This window comes from Thalassophryne amazonica, chromosome 7, assembly GCF_902500255.1.
Source record: "Thalassophryne amazonica chromosome 7, fThaAma1.1, whole genome shotgun sequence".
In the NCBI taxonomy this organism is placed as follows: Eukaryota; Metazoa; Chordata; class Actinopteri; order Batrachoidiformes; family Batrachoididae; genus Thalassophryne; species Thalassophryne amazonica.
The window spans coordinates 77,884,879-77,905,226 of record NC_047109.1 but is presented as its reverse complement, the minus strand read 5'-3'; the positions used below and the strand labels follow the sequence as shown (position 1 = coordinate 77,905,226).

Genomic DNA, 20,348 nt, shown 5'->3' with positions numbered 1-20,348 from the left:
TGGGCAACTTTTTCCCCCTTGGAGATTTTGAGATCTTCTCACAGTCCCACCTCATGTTTCTGATATCTGTCTGACAGATTGTTTTGGGATTATCACTCTAATGATGACTTGTTTCTCCATCAGTGACAGTCTCCATCTGGACTTTATGTTGAAACACTGTAAATTCTAAGATGTTGCGTTTACTTGAAAAAAGTTGAGAAACTGATTGCTTCACTTTTCAAAAGAAAACCCAAGTACTGTTCTGAAGTAAAATACATGTCATTTATTTGACTATATTCACTTAACATTGGTTTTACTACTATTGGGGAAAGTGACACAGACTCCCCCCCAAATTTACAGTACAGCAGATTCCAAATGCAGATGCAACACTTGTAATCAGCTCTTGAGCTTTATTCATATTATTTCTAAATACAGTTATAGAATAACCCACCCGCCCATGAAACAATCAACAATGTTTTAGCAGTTTATCGGTTTTGCGTTATCAGTTAACTTTTCAGTTAGCAGAATAATGGCTATTAAAGCTAACTTTTAGGTTAGCTGTGCCCACCACTGATGGTTAGGATAGGCATGATGTAGTTTAAGTTAAGATAAATTTAAGTCTATCAGCAGTCAATAGAATTAATGCAATGTCCCCTGAAGTACCAAAAACAAAGTGTGTGCATCTGTGAGTGTGTGCATGTGTGTTTGAATGTAATGTTGTTTGTTACCGTTGGTTATGTTGGTAGAAGATGGCAGTCTCTGAATCGGATCATATGGAATACTGTGAGGGTGGGATAAGTGAAGTAAACAATGATTAAAAGTAATTGCTTGACAAACTATATGACAGCGGGAGTGGTAAGGTGGTAAACTCTGAGAGAAGGACATGGGTGACTATTTATACATGTCTGTGAAATGGGACCCTCAGCATGTGTTTCTGTCCGTCAGACTGATCAACACAGGAGCTTGCTTGCTTTCTCTTTCGCTGCTCAAAGTCCTGTCTTTCACCTGACAAGATTTTTTTTTAGGGTTTCTTTGTTTTCACACCACAAGGTTCATAGTCTTATCTGTATTTTCCTCACCCGTCTTGGATCTTCACTTGTTGGGACTTTTTTTTTTTCTTTCAACTTAACTTCTGCATGCAGTCAAACCATTATTGCTAAGCTGCTGCTCTTCTCCTTTTTTCCCCACCACCTGCTCCCTTTGTCCTTGTACGTGGTTTTTGGGCTATGCTGTCCTCACCCACTGTGATTCTCCAGCCTTATGGATTGCCCATCTACCCACAGACAACCGCATGCTACCCCAGCATAGTTCAGGTAAACTCTCCAGAATGTTATCACGTAACACTGTCATTTAAATAACTGACTAACCTATGTCTATTAAAAAAAAACACCAAATCAAATCTACAGTTATTATTATTATTATTATTATTATTATTATTATTATTATTATTATTATTTTAATTACTCTATGTGGAGGGAGTCAGCAAATATAGAAGAAGAAAGTTCCCATTTTAAATTAGTGATGCGTTGTGTAATTGTGATGAAATATCTGAGGCAAAATGGTTAGAAGCTCTACAATGAACCTGGAACTAGCTGAGGAACATTTTGAAATATTTATTTAACATTAAGGAAGTGGTTGAGGTTATCTATAGTGCATCGTTGCCATGCCAACAAGCTGTCCAAGTATCTCCAAGTGTCCCTGACATACTAGTAATACCACAGTGCATCTGGTATCCGTCCACCTTGTCTCTATGCTTCACACCAGTGGTATTTTTAACTCATGCACAGATAATCACAGGACACACTGCCTCCTGTCTAATATGTACTCAGCCACACTTAAAACGGACGTGAAATCTTGCTGTTGCAGTGTTATCTTTGGTTTAGCTTGAACATAATATTCACACAACAGCGGCATCACTAACAGAATATTTTGTGACCACAACAAGTATTGTAGGAAAAGAGGGGTCAATGCACTTTTTATTTGTAAGGGTTAATTGCTTCAAGGCACATCTTGTCAAAAGAATCAAGCTTTCACTAGGTGGTTAGGTCATACTCGATCAGTAGTATTAAAAAATAAATAAAAATATAGAATATATTCAGCTCAGAAGAGCAAAATTTTTATTTTTGCCAAATGCAAGGATTTAAAAATATTTCCTTTAGTGCAAATGTCAGTTATGAATCCAGTTCAACAAAATACAACATCAATACAAAAAACCCTGACATGACCGTTTTTAGAGATTTCAAACAAGGATAGCCACTTTACAATTTTGTTAAAATGCTGACTTTGATGGGTATTTTGTTGTTGTTGTTGTTTTTATTTTAATGTGCAGCCCTTAAACATTCCAACAAAAATCAAATGTGAGATTTTTTTTTTCTTCTCTTTTTTAACTAAAGAAACAAATCAATTATGGAGCTGTGCTGGACAGAAGAACACAAAGAGGCTGCTGATGATCACTCAGATCTAAAATTATTTTAAAACCTGATTAAACTCAAACCGTTTTAAATATAAACTGCAGAGACCACATAAGAGAACACATAAAATAAGTTATATAGTTTTATTACTTAAAATATATTATGTATTTCAGATATGTGTAACTTGACCACACCTTTATTTATTAAAACTTACATACATGTGACATTTAATCATATTTTGATATTCATTAATAATAATATTAGTAATAATTGAAGTTTTCAAGAAATTGCCACAGTATCCATTCATCAGGATATTTATGTTGTCTTAAATTAATGTAATATAAATGTGATGCTTTTGGAGTTCTATGAGCATGTCTGTTGCAAATTAGTAATTCATCTAATCTTATAAAGGCCAGGCAGTGTCAATAAAATATTTGTAAGGCATTTGAAAAGGAGAAGCAGGATATGAAAAGTGGATGGATGAAAAAGGAATATACTGTTAAACTGAATTTGGTCCATATAATTTGGTGGAGGGGCCTTTTTTTTTTTTTTTAAAGGCTAACAGGAAAAGATCTACACATCGTGTAGTAATCCTCTGGCAGCTGTCCCAGTATGCACCTGGCTCCAAGCAGCTGAACCTTGACCACAAGCTGACAGTTGAGGAGCTTAAGCAAAGAAAATATGGAGCAAAAGACAATCACATAAAAAAAAACAAAAACTGCGAGAATCATCTGTGCATTTTCTGACACAACGATAGTGAATAAGGCAAGTGTGTGAGAACGCAACGCACACGGCGAGCTGTCGGTGGTAAAAAAAAAGATAGTCTTGTCTTCTGTCATGTGTCTGTATCTTTGAGAGGGATAGGAGAGGCGGATACCAGTTGAACTACCATAAATGTGCTCAGAGAGCACAGTGACACCATGATCACACTCGAACAAGTAAAATTCTATAATTACTTAATCGAATCTCACATAGCTTGATTTTTTTCAAACATACAAGTTAATTGGAACAACTTGTGAACTTATTTGTGCATTTTGCTTGTAGTAGTACATTTAGATGTAAGATTAATCACCAGGCATTGGCTGAATAGCTACTCGAAATTAAAGAAAATGGGGAAAATACACAATGTGATATCTATCCCATGTATTGGTTAGTAGAGATCAATCAAAATGCATAAGGACGTTATAGGAAGAAACCCAGAAGTGGTTAATCCTCTGTATGGCTGTGTGCTTACTGTGTATGGAAAAAGTAAATAACTCACTATTGTGATACCAGAAAATTATTTTGACAATTTTCATAACTTTTTGATAAATTCTGAAGTGGTCTTCGTCTGTGAATCAGCTCAATGTTATGCCCATTAGTCACACATCTACTGTTGTTTCCTCTTGTAGTTGTGAGACTAAAGATCTGTTTGTCCGTTCTTGTCAGCTGACATCCTTCAAGATTTGATTGATTGTAGGAATGTGTGTCAGACACAGGAAGGATCCAAACATGACATGGTGAATAAAGGTAGGAGATGAGAAACTGAAGCAGATGGGAAACACAAAGACTGACAAAAGAAATAGAAAATAAGGATTCTGTTGGTTCTCTATCATTGTGCTAAGAATATCACAATGATAGAGTCAGTGACTCACAGCTGCTTATTATCACTGACAGCAAGATAACAGCTCCTCTGTGTTTGTTTTCCACACTTCTGTGGGGTTAATGTACCTCAAAGTCAAGTAGTTTTTAGGGTTCAGTATATGGCTGTGAGCAATAATCAATGATCAAATATAACTCTGGAGGTGGTGTGTCAGTGTGTGTGTGTGTGTGTATGTTTGTGTATGTGTAAAGTGGAGGTGGTGTGTCAGTGTGTGTCTGTTCGTAAAGTGGAGGTGTGTGTGTGTGTGTGTGTGTGTGTCTGTGTGTTTTAAAGGGTGTAATTTTAGAAATTTTTACATAAAAAACATTAACATGTTCTATAAAATTCAAACATGTATAAGTTCAAGAATGCACAAACTTTTTCACAGCACTGTATGTGTGCACTTCTGTAAAGTGTGCACATGTGTAAAGTGGAGGTGGTGTGTGTGTGCACGTGTATAAAGTGGAGGTGGTGTGTGTGTGTGCATGTGAAAAGTGGAGGTGGTGTGTGTGTGTACATGTGTAAAGTGGAGGTGGTGTGTGTGTGTGTGTGTACATGTGTAAAGTGGAGGTGGTGTGTGTGCATGTGTGTAAAGTGGACGTGGTGTGTGTGCACATGTGTAAAGTGGAGATTGTGTGTGTGTGTGTGTACACACATGTGTAAAGTGGAGATTGTGTGTGTGTGTGTGTGTGTGTGTGTGTGTGTGTGTGTGTGTGTGTGTGTGTGTGCGTGTGTGTGAAGTGGAGATTGTGTGTGTGTGTGCGCACACATGAGTAAAGTGGACGTGGTGTGTGTGCAGGTGTGTAAAGGGGAAGTGGTGTGTGTATACATCTGTAAAGTGGAGGTGGTGTCTGTGCATGTGTGTAAAGGGGAAGTGGTGTGTGTATACATCTGTAAAGTGGAGGTGGTGTCTGTGCATGTGTGTAAAGTGGAGGTGGTGTGTGTGCATGTGTGTAAGGGCCCTGGGGAGAGGATTAATTGCGCATGAACTGAGTATACAAAGTATGGGCGTTCATTGTCATCCGCAACAAAAATGGCCAAAAAATGACAAATGTCTCATTATGAATTACGGCTATATTAATAATATATAGTGAATATATGATGAACAATCACGGTTGTATAACGCATGTAGTGAGGAAACTGATCAGACGCACTGCGATTATCACGGCAGTATTACGGGTGTATTATGATGCATCGTGCATGAAGTTAAATCTGTTATAAACACAGGAATAAATAGTGGAACAGCTGCAGACAAGAAGGAAAAACACACAACTGTTTTATTAAGCCTTGACAATGTAAACAAGTCAAATAATTACCTTTTTAGACGGCTCAAAATGCTTTCTGCAGCTTGTTAGCGCGCGCGAACGGCCCAGCTGCAGCTTCCTCTGTGATTCAGGAGGGGATTAGAGCCGTTTTCAACAGGCAATTTGCAGAATAAAATGATTAATCCGCCACAAAATAATTATTTTATATACTCAACATCCAGCGCAGAGCGCGTGGCAGCCGGTAAAACAAAGAACGGCATCCAGCTGTGAGCACAGTGCATCTGATTTGCATCCGCCGCAAATCACATGCAAAGCAGACGTAATAAAAATGCTTTATTCGTGGCCAGTCTGTATGCACACGCTACAACTTATTTTAGTCCGTGATGTGGACATGATGGGTACGCAAAATATCCGTTTTACACACCATCCCAGTCTGCTGCCAAGCCGCAAATCCCTGTTAGTTGCGGATATCAGAAGATGACGGCAAATATACAGCGCATAGATTGAGTATGTATGGAGTATGTAAGTCGGATGTCATCCGCAGCCAAAATTTTGTGCAGCTCAAAAATCCTGGTAACGGAAAAACGTGCCTCTGCGGATAAATGCGGACGTGTGCGGGTGTCGGCCGACTCATACAAGCATATTTCACGCATATTGCAGATGTTATGCGAATATGAGCGAATTTTGTGCGCAATCCATACGCAAATCCTCCTAAATGACAGTGGGACAGTGCCCTAAAGAGGAGTTTTCAATTTCAATTTATTTTCATTTAGCGCCATATCACAACAGAGTTTCCTCAAGGCGCTTCACACAAGTAAGGTCTAACCTTACCAACCCCCAGAGCAACAGTGGTAAGGAAAAGCTCCCTCTGAGGAAGAAACCTCAAGCAGACCAGACTCAAAGGGGTGACCCTCTGCTTGGGCCACCTCTGCTTGGAGGTAGTGTGCGTGCACGTGTGTAAAGAGGAGGTGGTGTGTGTGCATGTGTGTAAAGTGGAGGTGGTGTGTGTGCATGTGTGTAAAGAGGAGGTGGTGTGTGTGTGTGTGTGTGTGTGTGTGTGTGTGTGTGTGTGTGTGTGTGTGTGTGTGTGTGTGTGTGTGTGTGTAAAGTGGAGGTGGTGTGTGTGCATGTGTGTAAAGAGGAGGTGGTGTGTGTGCATGTGTGTAAAGTGGAGGTGGTGTGTGTGCATGTGTGTAAAGTGGAGGTGGTCTGTGTGTGTGTGTGTGTGTGTGTGTGTGTGTGTGTGTGTGTGTGTGTGTGTGTGTGTGTGTGTGTGTGTGTGTAAAGAGGAGGTGGTGTGTGTGTGTGTGTGTGTGTGTGTGTGTGTGTGTGTGTGTGTGTGTGTGTGGTGTGTGTGGGTGTGTGCGTGTGTGTAAAGAGGAGGTGGTGGTGTGTGTGTAACAGGATGGTATGACATGACTGAATCACCACAGCTGGTGTCCTGCCTGCTCCCTTTTGCTCCGGCAGTAATTTGATTTGATTGGTGGATGTGTGGAACTTCTTGTGCGGGGGGGCAGCTGGCATTAAAACATGCAACAGTTGTTGCATAACACATCAGAGGGAGAGGAATGCAGTAGAAAGGTAAGAACATCCTCACTTCTCAGCTTGCTAATTACTGGTTCATTGTTCATATCGGTTTTGATGATTTTTTTTTTTTTTTTTTTAGATCCAATTGTAGTTCTGCTGCTTAAAAGCCAAAGTGAACATGTGCTCAGTTTGAAGCAGAAATTTACTCCTTGAATTTACTCTTTTGTTTTGTATTAAATTTGTCCTTGCAGGATTTCTCTCAGTTGCTCAAGCCTCCCTTGAAGCTCTGAGATGTTTTTATTTAAATGTTTGTGCAAAAAATAAAAGCGAGAATGAAGGTTTTGCCTTAAACAAGCACACATGTGCCTCTAAAATTCATTCACGTCAGACATGATGGCTGTACTAACTCTCTGCACTTTCGTATCATTAGAAGACCTGCAACAAAACACCACGTGATGATCTGATGATATTTTGTATGTTTACATCACTGACATCACATATGCTCTCTGTTCATCAGGGAGGCCCTACGCAGGAGGCCGGGCCAGGCGGCGGTGACCCCACTCTGTCACAAGTCTACGCCCCGCCTCCCTCCTACCCCCCCGGAGGTCAAGGTCCACCAACATCTGCAGCCAGACTCCCAGCGCTGGATTTTAGCTCTGCCCATCCCAGTTCAGAGTACCCCGAACATCCCCAGCTCAGAGTCTATCAGGGCCCGCAGCACGACGGGGCCGACACGCTGGCATCCAACAGCACGGTGAGCGCAGTAAAGCATGACCTGCACCCACTCAGTCAGATAATGTGACTGGAAGGCCTTCTGTTGCAGCTTCAGACAGAATGTCCTTGTACGTCTATATTTAGAGCCTCACTTCCGCTGTTAAGTCCATGTACGGATGGGAATGACGGTGTGCAAAATGGGAAGACAGCTGAGATGGAAAATGAAGCTGGCTTCACACCTGTGTCTTACTTAGCTGGCTACAATATGTCAGCTTTAAGTTTGACTTTTTTCTTTTTTTTTTTTACAGATGAAGGTTTACAGCCAGAATGTACACGTTAAGTTTTAACTGTGAGTTCAAACCACAAAAAAAAGGTGTTTGACAAAGGTGAAGTAATACACATGTATTTATTTAACTGCAAAGACAGAGAACTGTCCTGTAATGCTGATGATTTTACTGTGCAAATTCCACAAGTTTTATCAGTAAACACAGTGATGAATCTATGAGCCCTCAAGCTTTATGTTATTATATCATGTTGTTATATTTTTATCACATCAAATAAAAAAAAACAGGCTTTGTTACATACAGCAAATCTTTACAACAACATCTAAATTAAATAAAAATGTAAAAACTTTAACAATGGGATGAACAAGTGTGCAGCACTTTGGCATTAGACAAGTCAGATTATAGCTACAAGGACATTTACAAGTCACTCTTCTCATTTATTTTAAACCACTAAACAGTGTTGTACTTTATGGTAAATCCACTTAGAAAAAGTGAGACACGCCAACTCTAACATTGTTCCATGATTTAGTGGCTATGATTACAGCAACTATGCACAGAACAACTAAATCTCTTCTTGCAAATTGTAGCATAAATGCTTTTATTTTTTATTTTTGACATCATCGTTCTCTATGTCACTGCAACTGACTGGTGAAGCAACATCCAAAAGTGATTCTTTGCACAGTCTCTCCAGTCACACAGCCACTACATCTTTTGTATCTTAGATTTTTTTATTTATTGTGTTGCAGAGATTGGTTTGGACTTTTTAAAAAAATGTCAAAGATTTCTCACACGCTTTTATACAAAGACAAATATCCGCTCCAGTCTGATCTGTGTGGCAGGTCGGCTGCAGCACGTCTCTCTTCCTCTTCTCATACATGGTGTTTTGTGGCCCCATCTATATATCTTACGACTGTAGAGTCCCTGACAAACATGGGTCCGTGATGATTTTCGGGGATAAAGTTGAGACGCCGCCATGGATTGGGGGTCAAAGGGGGAAGCTGGCCGGACGACTCCCCTTCCCCCCTCTGAAATATCGCTCAGGTCCAGAACACAATTCTGCATTGTGACGTTGACTCCACCTCCCCACTGAACCCCCTCCTGTGCAGCCTGTGTGTGCGTTGTGTGTGTGTGTGGATGTGATGGTGTAGTGCAGTACAGTTGCCTGTCAGCGCGTCTCCACGTCCCTTCTTCTGTCTGTCCCTTGCTATTAATTATGTCCCTTGAGAAATGACCATTTAACCTTTGGCAGAAATGCACCTTGACCCCTACACTGACCCGTTTGGATCGTTCAGTCTTGACCTCTGCCCCCCACCCCATCCTCTTGCCTTTTTTTTTTTTTTGCGCACAGTCTCTGCCTGATTGAATTTATACTTCACGGCTGCACTGGGGCCTTTTTCACCTTTATCTGCCTCGTGGTACTAGAATGCTAATACTCAAGTCTTCACCTCTGCATAAAGACAGCACTTAATTCTGTTTATTCATATCAGTTATTTTTCTTTGCTTTTCACTCCCTGTTCTCTGCACCTCTTTCCATTCGCTGCTGAAGCTCATTCTATTTTTTTTTCATTTGCCTTTCTTGCAGAAATGTTTTTTTTTATTTTGTTTTTGGACTTGAGTCATCTTAAACAGTTTGACTTTTTTGCAATAATTATGCTGATTGACTATCACACATGCACATACATGTGCACATATTAGCATCGTGGTGCATTGTGGGACAGTGAATGTTTGTTTTGGCACAGTAGTTCTTTTACTCTTCTGCATGAGGCAGTCAGATGGCAGTCAGTCACAGTTCTGTATGCATTATGTCTAATATTATGTGTATTTATTCAGATTTAACTGTGACCTTGATTGACCATTATTGCACATATTTACAGGAAAGTTTGTCATGATATTCCCTGAGGAAGATTTGTAGTATTACTATGTGTATGCACAGTATAACTGAAGTAAAATTATTGATTACGCTCTCCTGTGGGCATGTATTCAAAGACGCCTCACTAAAAGGGTGTCGTTTCACACCTCCTCACATTTGCCTGAGAAGGATCACATGTTGCTGAATGCCCTTTGAGCTGGTTTGGATCACCTGACCTCATGAAAATGATTTGTGTTTTGCATAATAGAATCTCATGCTTATGCAACTGAACTTTGACATCAACACAGAAATGTTGTGAATAATGCTTTCTAATTTGTTGAGCTGACTTGTCTTTCCTTCATTGCTTTTCTGCTGATGTCCTTTCCCCCATCTCCTCCATACCCTTCTTTTTCCACTTTTTCCATCATTTCTTCTTTGCCATCTGTTTTTGTTCTTTCATGTCTTTGTTTTTTGCATCTTGTGTTGGCTTCCTCTCTTCCTTCCTGTTTCACACCTGCTCCGTATCAGGAGGATGCTTTGACTCCTGTGACCTCTGACCCCCAGTCTCTGAGTGTGTCAGTGTCATCGGCAGGCAGAGCAGGAAGCACCGGCGAAGAGGACGGATCTGGTAAGGCTCAACCAAAACGCCTGCATGTCTCCAACATCCCGTTCCGCTTCAGAGACCCGGACCTGCGGCAGATGTTTGGGGTAAAAATCCAGTTTTAATCCAAAGGATTGCACACACTGTATAAAAACAAACAAACAAACAAAAAAGTTTCAAAAATTTGTGTTCAGTCTGCCTGAAAGATTTGAGTTGGCTGAACTTGAAAAGACAAGTTGAGATAACATTTATGGTGATTCATCTACTGCAGCACAGGATGACATCATGATCTATGGATTCATGCTGAGCGATGTATTTCAGAAAAGAAACGTACTTTACAGAAACGTTTGCAGCATAAAATATTAGAGCTGCACAGGCGGCTTTGAACTGAGGACTTTCTTGTTGCAATGAAGGTGCGTTAGGGTGCTGTTAAAAATAAAAAAAGATATATTTTCTTTACCTGCACACAATAATAGATGCGTCCTCTCATCAAGCAACTGGGTTGCTTGATGCGAGGACATTTCGCTTCAAATCACAGAAGCTTCCTCAGCTAAAATTCTTGCTCTGTTAGTCTGACTTCTGTCTTGACCCTTGTAGAGAAGAACAATCAGAAGCCACAAAATCTGGAGTTTTAACCCTAACCAGACCCCTCCTACTGAGAGGCAGACTGCTGTTGGCTAGTGACTAAACAATTGCTTTAATTAGCACCTATTGTGCTCTAGTTAGCACCCTCCTAATGACAGGGTAGCTGTCCCTCCTAACGATGGGACTAAAACCCAGCCTTAACTGGGGAGGGGGTCTGAGACATGCTTTGTCCCCTATTTACAATGGGGTACTCAGGTTAAAGCAGTTTCAGTCTTTTGTTCATGGTAATGAGTCATTCACGTCATCAGAAGACTTGTCAGGAGAGCCGTCAGGAGAGGCGTCAGTCCCATCATTAGGAGGGACAGTTACCCCGTCGTTAGGAGGGTGCTAACTAGAGCACAATAGGTGCTAATTAAAGCAGTTGTTTAGTCACTAGCCAATAGCAGTCTGCCTCTCGGTAGGAGGGGTCTGGTTAGATATAAAACTCCAGCTTTTGTGGCTTCTGTTTGTTCTTCTCTACAAGGGTCAAGACAGAAGTCAGACTACCAGAACAAGAATTTTAGCTGAGGAAGCTTCTGTGATTTGAAGCGAAACGTCCTCGCATCAAGCAACCCAGTCCAGTCAAAGATTCAAGCTTCAGAGCCTTCACAGAAACATTGCACACAGTAATATTCAGATAACCTTGTCTTATTTGTAAATCTGACTTTATCAGTAACATCACAGTGGCGTGCTGGTAGTGCGCCTGTCTCACAACAAGTAAAATCTGCCATTCAAGGCCGTGTATGAAGGACACAACAGGAGAGTGATGCAAAATGATGTTTTTTTTTTTCAATTGTTGTTTGTTTTTGTAGTGTGGAATTATTTTTTCTCAAATATGTGTTGCTCAGCGAGATTCCAGAGGTCAGTCATTTGTGTTGATGCCATGATATTGTATTGCAATAGTTAAATCACGATAAAAGTTACAGTTCAGTATATTTATTCAGTAATTATTTATTTTTTTACAGAACTGCATCAAACAGTTATGGTCAGAAGATGACATACACATACACATACATGACAATATTTGACTAGCACATAATACTTTTCATTGTACATGTTCCGTGCACTGTATAATGACAATGAAGTTGAACTGAACTGAATCTGACCCTTGATCAGATCATTTTGTGCTTGAATTGTTGTACAACATACAGGGGAAAACACCAAGAATTTGGTGCACATGTTTCAAGTATTTTTTGGAAATCAAAACAGGGTCAAAAATATACATACAGTAGTGTTCAGAATAATAGTAGTGCTATGTGACTAAAAAGATTAATCCAGGTTTTGAGTATATTTCTTATTGTTATATGGGAAACAAGGTACCAGTAGATTCAGTAGATTCTCACAAATCCAACAAGACCAAGCATTCATGATATGCACACTCTTAAGGCTATGAAATTGGGCTATTATTTAAAAAAAAGTAGAAAAGGGGGTGTTCACAATAATAGTAGCATCTGCTGTTGACGCTACAAACTCAAAACTGTTATGTTCAAACTGCTTTTTTAGCAATCCTGTGAATCACTAAACTAGTATTTAGATGTATAACCACAGTTTTTCATGATTTCGTCACATCTGCGAGGCATTAATTTTGTTCGTTTGGAACCAAGATTTTCCTTGTTTACTAGTGTGCTTGGGGTCATTGTCTTGTTGAAACACCCATTTCAAGGGCATGTCCTCTTCAGCATAAGGCAACATGACCTCTTCAAGTATTTTGACATATCCAAACTGATCCATGATACCTGATATGCGATATATAGGCCAACACCATAGTAGGAGAAACATGCCCATATCATGATGTTTGCACCACCATGCTTCACTGTCTTCACTGTGAACTGAGGCTTGAATTCAGAGTTTGGGGGTCGTCTCACAAACTGTCTACGGCCCTTGGACCCAAAAAGAACAATTTTACTCTCATCAATCCACAAAATATTCCTCCATTTCTCTTTAGGCCAGTTGATGTGCTCTTTGGCAAATTGTAACCTCTTCTGCACGTCTTTTATTTAACAGAGGGACTTTGTGAGGGATTCTTGCAAATAAATTAGCTTCGCACAGGCATCTTCTAACTGTCACAGCACTTACAGGTAACTCCAGACTGTCTTTGATCATCCTGGAGCTGATCAATGGGTGAGCCTTTGCCATTCTGGTTATTCTTCTATCCATTTTGATGGTTGTTTTGTTTTCTTCCACACGTCTCTGTTTTTTTTGTCCATTTTAAAGCATTGGAGATCATTGTAGATGAACAGCCTATAATTTTTTGCACCTGCGTATAAGTTTTCCCCTCTCCAATCAACTTTTTAATCAAACTACGCTGTTCTTCTGAACAATGTCTTGAACGTCCCATTTTCCTCAGGCTTTCAAAGAGAAAAGCATGTTCAACAGGAGCTGGGTTCATCCTTAAATAGGAGACACCTGATTCACACCTGTTTGTTCCACAAAACTGACAAACTCACTGACTGAATGCCACACTACTATTATTGTGAACACCCCCTTTTCTACTTTTTTTTTCTAATAGCCCAATTTCGTAGCCTTAAGAGTGTGCATATCATGAATGCCTGGTCTTGTTGGATTTGTGAGAATCTACTGAATCTACTGGTACCTTGTTTCCCATGTAACAATAAGAAATATACTCAAAACCTGGATTAAACTTTTTAGTCACATAGCACTACTATTATTCTGAACACTACTGCATAATAACTTAAATTATTAATGTCAAAGTATCTTAACTTCCTATTAATGATTGTTATTACTGACCACAGCTGTTATGCCAATAAACCTTATTAGAAATGTAGTTATTTCTGTGAATAATTTAAATCCTATTTTGCCTACTAAAACAATTTATTTTGACACTTTCAGCAATTTGGCAAGATTCTTGATGTAGAAATTATCTTCAATGAGAGGGGGTCCAAAGTGAGTATCTTTTCACATCTGAAACTGATATGAATATTATATTAAATGAGAATGTGAAGAAGTCATTCCGTTCATGTAAATGTGTAGGGCTTTGGGTTCGTCACCTTTGAGAGCGCAACAGAGGCCGATCGAGCTCGAGAAAAGCTGAACGGGACGATTGTGGAAGGGAGAAAGATTGAAGTAAGTGCACAGTCCTGCTGCTGCAGAGTTTCATCTTCACTGTTCTGCAAACTGATCACTGTTGCTTTTTACGGTCTTCTTTGTGTGTGTAGGTTAACAATGCCACTGCAAGAGTAGTTACTAAGAAGCCTCAGGCACCTCTTGTCAATGGTGAAATTACAGGTAAGAAACAACTAACACATCAGATGCTCCATATTTCACTTTGATTTCTGAGGAATCAAGAGATTTTATTTCCCCCCATGCAGCATCTGGATGGAAGATCAACCCTGTTATGGGGGCCATGTATGCACCAGAGCTCTACACAGGTAGCTAAATGTGCTGTCTGTAACACGGCTGTAACATTCTGACAGGAAATATTGCACGTTGTATTTGTTTCTCTTTGTTCTTTCAGTTGCCAGTTTCCCTTACCCAGTAGCCACTCCGACTCTGGCATACCGTGGCTCTGCATTACGTGGCCGCGGTCGAGCTGTCTACAACACTATTCGCTCTGCTGCAGCCACGCCCACTGCTGTGCCCACGTACCCGGGGTAAGACTGCCTGCAACCAGCTCCCACTGCACCCGTCACTACAGAACATTTCAATATTGATTTTTTTCTCCACCTCCATCAGGGTTGTTTATCAAGATGGGCTATACAGCGCTGAAGTCTATGTAAGCGACTGCAAGTTTTTCCCGCACGTTTCATTTTAAAGTCATTCAGCTACTTGCTGTTAATGCATATTTGCTCTTTTTTTTGTCCATGTAGGGAGGCTACCCTACTGCTTACAGAGTGGCTCAATCCGCATCTGCAGCCACAGCGGCCTACAGTGATGGGTAGGCCGACAGTCACTGTACCTTATGAAAGTTTGGCTTTTATCCCTGATATAAACTTAAACAACATTTAGTTTCCAGATCAAATTTCTGCATTGATTTAATCCAGAATAAGTGATTAGAACTGATAATTACGTGGCGACTCTGTTTTGAGAAATGTGAAGTTAGCGACACCAGCAACCATTGTCAGTTGTCTTCCGGGGGCCAGAGCAGGCGACATCGAAGGACATTTGAAATTGCTGGCTAAGGCTAAGCGTAAATTTGGTAAGATTGTAATTCACGTCGGCAGTAATGACACTCGGTTACGCCAATCGGAGGTCACTAAAATTAACATTGAATCGGTGTGTAACTTTGCAAAAACAATGTCGGACTCTGTTGTTTTCTCTGGGCCCCTCCCCAATCAGACCGGGAGTGACATGTTTAGCCGCATGTTCTCCTTGAATTGCTGGCTGTCTGAAGTGTGGTCCAAAAAATGAGGTGGGCTTCATTGATAATTGGCAAAGCTTCTGGGGAAAACCTGGTCTTGTTAGGAGAGACGGCATCCATCCCACTTTAGAGGGAGCAGCTCTCATTTCTAGAAATCTGGCCAATTTTTTTGGGATCCTCCAAACTGTGACTGTCTAGCGTTGGGACCAGGAGGCAGAGCTGTGGTCTTATACACCTCTCTGCAGCTTCTCTCCCCCTGCCATCCCCTCATTACCCCATCCCCGTAGAGACGGTGCCTGCTCCCAGACCACCAATAACTAGCAAAAATCTATTTAAGCATAAAAATTCAAAAAGAAAAATAATATAGCACCTTCAATTGCACCACAGACTAAAACAGTTAAATGTGGTCTATTAAACATTAGGTCTCTTTCTTCTAAGTCCCTGTTGGTAAATGATATAATAATTGATCAACGTATGATTTATTCTGCCTAACAGAAACTTGGTTACAGCAGGATGAATATGTTAGTTTAAATGAGTCAACACCCCCGAGTCACACTACTGTCAGAATGCTCGTAGCACGGGCCGGGGCGGAGGATTAGCAGCAATCTTCCATTCCAGCTTATTAATTAATCAAAAACCTAGACAGAGCTTTAATTCATTTGAAAGCTTGTCTCTTAGTCTTGTCCATCCAAATTGGAAGTCCCAAAACCAGTTTTATTTGTTATTATCTATCGTCCACCTGGTCGTTACTGTGAGTTTCTCTGTGAATTTTCAGACCTTTGTCTGACTTAGTGCTTAGCTCAGATAAGATAATTATAGTGGGCGATTTAACATCCACACAGATGCTGAGAATGACAGCCTCAACACTGCATTTAATCTATTATTAGACTCTATCGGCTTTGCTCAAAAAGTAAATGAGTCCACCCACCACTTTAATCATATTTTAGATCTTGTTCTGACTTATGGTATGGAAATAGAAGACTTAACAGTATTCCCTGAAAACTCCCTTTTGTCTGATCATTTTTTAATAACATTTACATTTACCCTGATGGACTACCCTGCAGTGGGGAATAAGTTTCATTACACCTAGAAGTCTTTCAGAAAGCGCTGTAACTAGGTTTAAGGATATGATTCCTTCTTTATGTTCTCTAATGTCATATACCAACACAGAGCAGAGTAGCTACCTAACTCTGTAAGGGAGTTAGAGTATCTTGTCAATAGTTTACATCCTCATTGAAGACAACTTTGGATGCTGTAGCTCCTCTGAAAAAGAGAGCTTTAAATCAGAAGTGTCTGACTCCGTGGTATAACTCACAAACTCGTAGCTTAAAGCTGATAACCCGTAAGTTGGAGAGGAAATGGCGTCTCACTAATTTAGAAGATCTTCACTTAGCCTGGAAAAAGAGTTGTTGCTCTATAAGAAAGCCCTTCGTGAAGCTAGGACATCTTTCTACTCATCACTAATTGAAGAAAATAAGAACAACCCCAGGTTTCTTTTCAGCACTGTAGCCAGGCTGACAAAGAGTCAGAGCTCTATTGAGCTGAGTATTCCATTAACTTTAACTAGTAATGACTTTCATGACCTTTCTTTGCTAACAAAATTTTGACTATTAGAGAAAAAATTACTCATAACCATCCCAAAGATGTATCGTTATCTTTGGCTGCTTTCAGTGATGCCGGTATTTGGTTTAGACTCTTTCTCTCCGATTGTTCTGTCTGAGTTATTTTCATTAGTTACTTCATCCAAACCATCAACATGCTTATTAGACCCCATTCCTGCCAGGCTGCTCAAGGAAGTCCTACCATTATTTAATGCTTCAATCTTAAATATGATCAATCTATCTTTGTTAGTTGTGGTATGTACCACAGGCCTTTAAGGTGGCAGTAATTAAACCATTACTTAAAAAGCCATCACTTGACCCAGCTATCTTAGCTAATTATAGGCCAATCTCCAACCTTCCTTTTCTCTCAAAGATTCTTGAGAGGGTAGTTGTAAAACAGCTAACTGATCACCTGCAGAGGAATGGTCTATTTGAAGAGTTTCAGTCAGGTTTTAGAATTCATCATAGTACAGAAACAGCATTAGTGAAGGTTACAAATGATCTTCTTATGGCTTCGGACAGTGGACTTATCTCTGTGCTTGTTCTGTTGGACCTCAGTGCTGCTTTTGATACTGTTGACCATAAAATTTTATTACAGAGATTAGAGCATGTCATAGGTATTAAAGGCATTGCGCTGCGGTGGTTTGAATCATATTTGTCTAATAGATTACAGTTGTTCATGTAAATGGGGAATCTTCTTCACAGACTAAAGTTAATTATGGAGTTCCACAAGGTTCTGTGCTAGGACCAATTTTATTCACTTTATACATGCTTCCCTTGGGCAGTATTATTAGACGGTATTGCTTAAATTTCATTGTTACGCAGATGATACCCAGCTTTATCTATCCATGAAGCCAGAGGATACGCACCAATTAGCTAAACTGCAGGATTGTCTTACAGACATAAAGACATGGATGACCTCTAATTTCCTGCTTTTAAACTCAGATAAAACTGAAGTTATTGTACTTGGCCCCACAAATCTTAGAAGCATGGTGTCTAACCAGATCGTTACTCTGGGTGGCATTTCCCTGATCTCTAGTAATACTGTGAGAAATCTTGGAGTTATTTTTGATCAGGATATGTCATTCAAAGCGCATATTAAACAAATATGTAGGACTGCCTTTTTGCATTTACGCAATATCTCTAAAATCAGAAAGGTCTTGTCTCAGAGTGATGCTGAAAAACTAATTCATGCATTTATTTCCTCTAGGCTGGACTATTGTAATTCATTATTATCAGGTTGTCCTAAAAGTTCCCTAAAAAGCCTTCAGTTGGTTCAGAATGCTGCAGCTAGAGTACTGACGGGGACTAGCAGGAGAGAGCATATCTCACCCGTGTTGGCCTCCCTTCATTGGCTTCCTGTTAATGCTAGAATAGAATTTAAAATTCTTCTTCTACTTATAAGGTTTTGAATAATCAGGTCCCATCTTATCTAGGGACCTCGTAGTACCATATTACCCCATTAGAGCGCTTCGCTCTCAGACTGCGGGCTTACTTGTAGTTTCCTAGGGTTTGTAAGAGTAGAATGGGAGGCAGAGCCTTCAGCTTTCAGGCTCCTCTCCTGTGGAAACCAGCTCCCAATTCAGATCAGGGAGACAGATACCCTCTCTACTTTTAAGATTAGGGCTTAAAACTTTCCTTTTCGCTAAGGCTTATAGTTAGGGCTGGATCGGGTGACCCTGGACCATCCCTTGGTTATGTTGCTTTAGACGTAGACTGTGTTTCATAATTATTGTATGGCCTTGCCTTGCAATGTGGAGCGCCTTGGGGCAACTGTTTGTTGTGATTTGGCGCTATACAAGAAAAAAGTTGATTGATTGATTGATTGATAATGTGATGGTCTGAAGTGGGCTGGGCATAAGAATAATTCTCGACAAACATCTAGTGTTTCTCAAACTTTGTCAGACCGAGGACCACTTAGCCAACAAAAAAAAAATCTTACTGACCACCTACCTCCCCAAATCCAAAATCGGTAATAATTTACATGCAATTCGAGTTAATAATAAAAATAATACACATACACTACTACTTGTATCTATTAGACTCTCGGGTAGTTTGTAAATAGTTTGTGAATCACTTTTAAGTTACAATATGGTGTTAATTCAAAATGTGATATTTTACCAATATGCTCACAGACCACTAGGGGTCACCCACGGACCAGCAGTAGTCTGGAGACCACTATTTGAGAAACGCTGACTTGGTGTCATATGTTATATGTCTTCACTAGGTATGGACGGGTTTATGCCGCAGCTGCAGATCCCTACCATCACTCAGTTGGACCAACAACAACATATGGCGTTGGTACAGTGGTAAGTTAACCCAAAGCCTCCACAGATTTTACACAAATCTGTTTTAATTCCACAGCAGATGGCAGTAACACCTGTTCAAACGCTTCTGTCAACAGGCCAGTTTGTACAGAGGAGGATACAACCGCTTCACCCCCGTACTGAACAGCAGTTGGACAGAGTTCGTCAAACTGCACGAGCAGCTGATCTACTACAGGACAGGTGGGCATCTCCTTGGAAACGGTGTTACCTCCCAATTCCATGGCAACCTGTCCCTGAGATGTAACCAGGCTGAAGGTGTAAATACTGTAAGACTCACGAAATATTCACCTGCTGAATCAGACTGAAGAGGATGTTATGTATAAAGAAAGCTGCTTGAAATCTTGTCATTTTTGTTTTTCTGAAGATGAATAGTCTTCACGCTGGCAGATGGATGGCACTGTAGACGGTAACCGGTGATGGCTGATGTGCAAAATACTGTGAGAACTTTTTTAATAAAATGTGGGGTGTCTTTTTTTTCTCCTAAAGTTCACGGGTCAAACTAGAAAAAAAATCTTTTGTGCAGTGTTGTTGTCATGATGACCTCAATGTGTGTGTGTGTGTGAGTGTGCACTTGAGAGTATGAGTGTGGTTATTCAACAATGCTCAGTTTTTCATTACAGAAGTGTCACACTTGCAGATGTCTAGTTTGTCTGGATGTAGATGGAATTTCACTTTCTGACAATCTACCTCTCCTACATTTTTTACCATTTCATACAGCTTTCATTCTTAACACTTTATTGCCTTCTGTATCTGTGATTTTTGATTCAAAGGATTTATTTCTTCTTCATTTATCTGTTGATAAATGCTAGCATATCTGCGTCTATTGGCTTTGTGTTGCTGGAGGAGAGTAGTTATGTAGTTAGTTAGTTAGTTTTGTAGTTATTCCGTTGGAGACAGATAACGTAGTGTTTAGGGCGGTTTGGTTGTTCAGGCGATTTAAAGCTACAGTGTGTAGGATTTAGTGTCATGTAGTGGTGAGGTTGCACTGTATCAATAGCGGTGCAACATGGCGGCTCATTCCAAGCTTATGAAAACACAATAGGTAATTATATGCTGATGAGATGGTAATGAAGGCTATATTCCATTTCAGTTAATCAATGCCCCAAAATTCCACACACTGTGGCTTTAAACTTCAGCTTCACAGTTTACATTCACACCTGGGAAACGAAGCAGCTTGTTATTACCAAAACTCCTCAGTTTCATTGGGCCAGATGTGGAATCTCATCA

General features: G+C 40.2%; 1 protein-coding gene across 1 annotated transcript; it reads left to right on the top strand.

Annotated features, from left to right (window-relative positions):
• Window positions 1–698: 698 nt before the first annotated feature.
• On the top strand, window positions 699–20,053 carry rbfox1l (RNA binding fox-1 homolog 1, like). Its single transcript, XM_034174647.1, has 12 exons — window positions 699–1,292; window positions 7,321–7,557; window positions 10,179–10,358; window positions 13,726–13,779; window positions 13,867–13,959; window positions 14,052–14,121; window positions 14,205–14,264; window positions 14,351–14,486; window positions 14,569–14,608; window positions 14,703–14,770; window positions 19,022–19,103; window positions 19,199–20,053. Exons 1-12 carry the CDS (start codon window positions 1,206–1,208, stop codon window positions 19,424–19,426), a joined length of 1,335 nt encoding a protein of 444 aa, XP_034030538.1. The 5' UTR covers window positions 699–1,205; the 3' UTR covers window positions 19,427–20,053.
• Window positions 20,054–20,348: the final 295 nt, after the last annotated feature.

What these genes read in the sequence shown, in the direction of transcription:
- rbfox1l (XM_034174647.1), top strand. Translation starts at nt 1,206, where the DNA reads ATGCTGTCCTCACCCACTGTGATTCTCCAGCCTTATGGATTGCCCATC. An exon ending in CGCTGGCATCCAACAGCACG is followed by an intron (nt 7,558 to 10,178) that starts GTGAGCGCAGTA and finishes GCTCCGTATCAG; the next exon opens with GAGGATGCTTTGACTCCTGT. An exon ending in TGTCAATGGTGAAATTACAG is followed by an intron (nt 14,122 to 14,204) that starts GTAAGAAACAAC and finishes CCCCCCATGCAG; the next exon opens with CATCTGGATGGAAGATCAAC.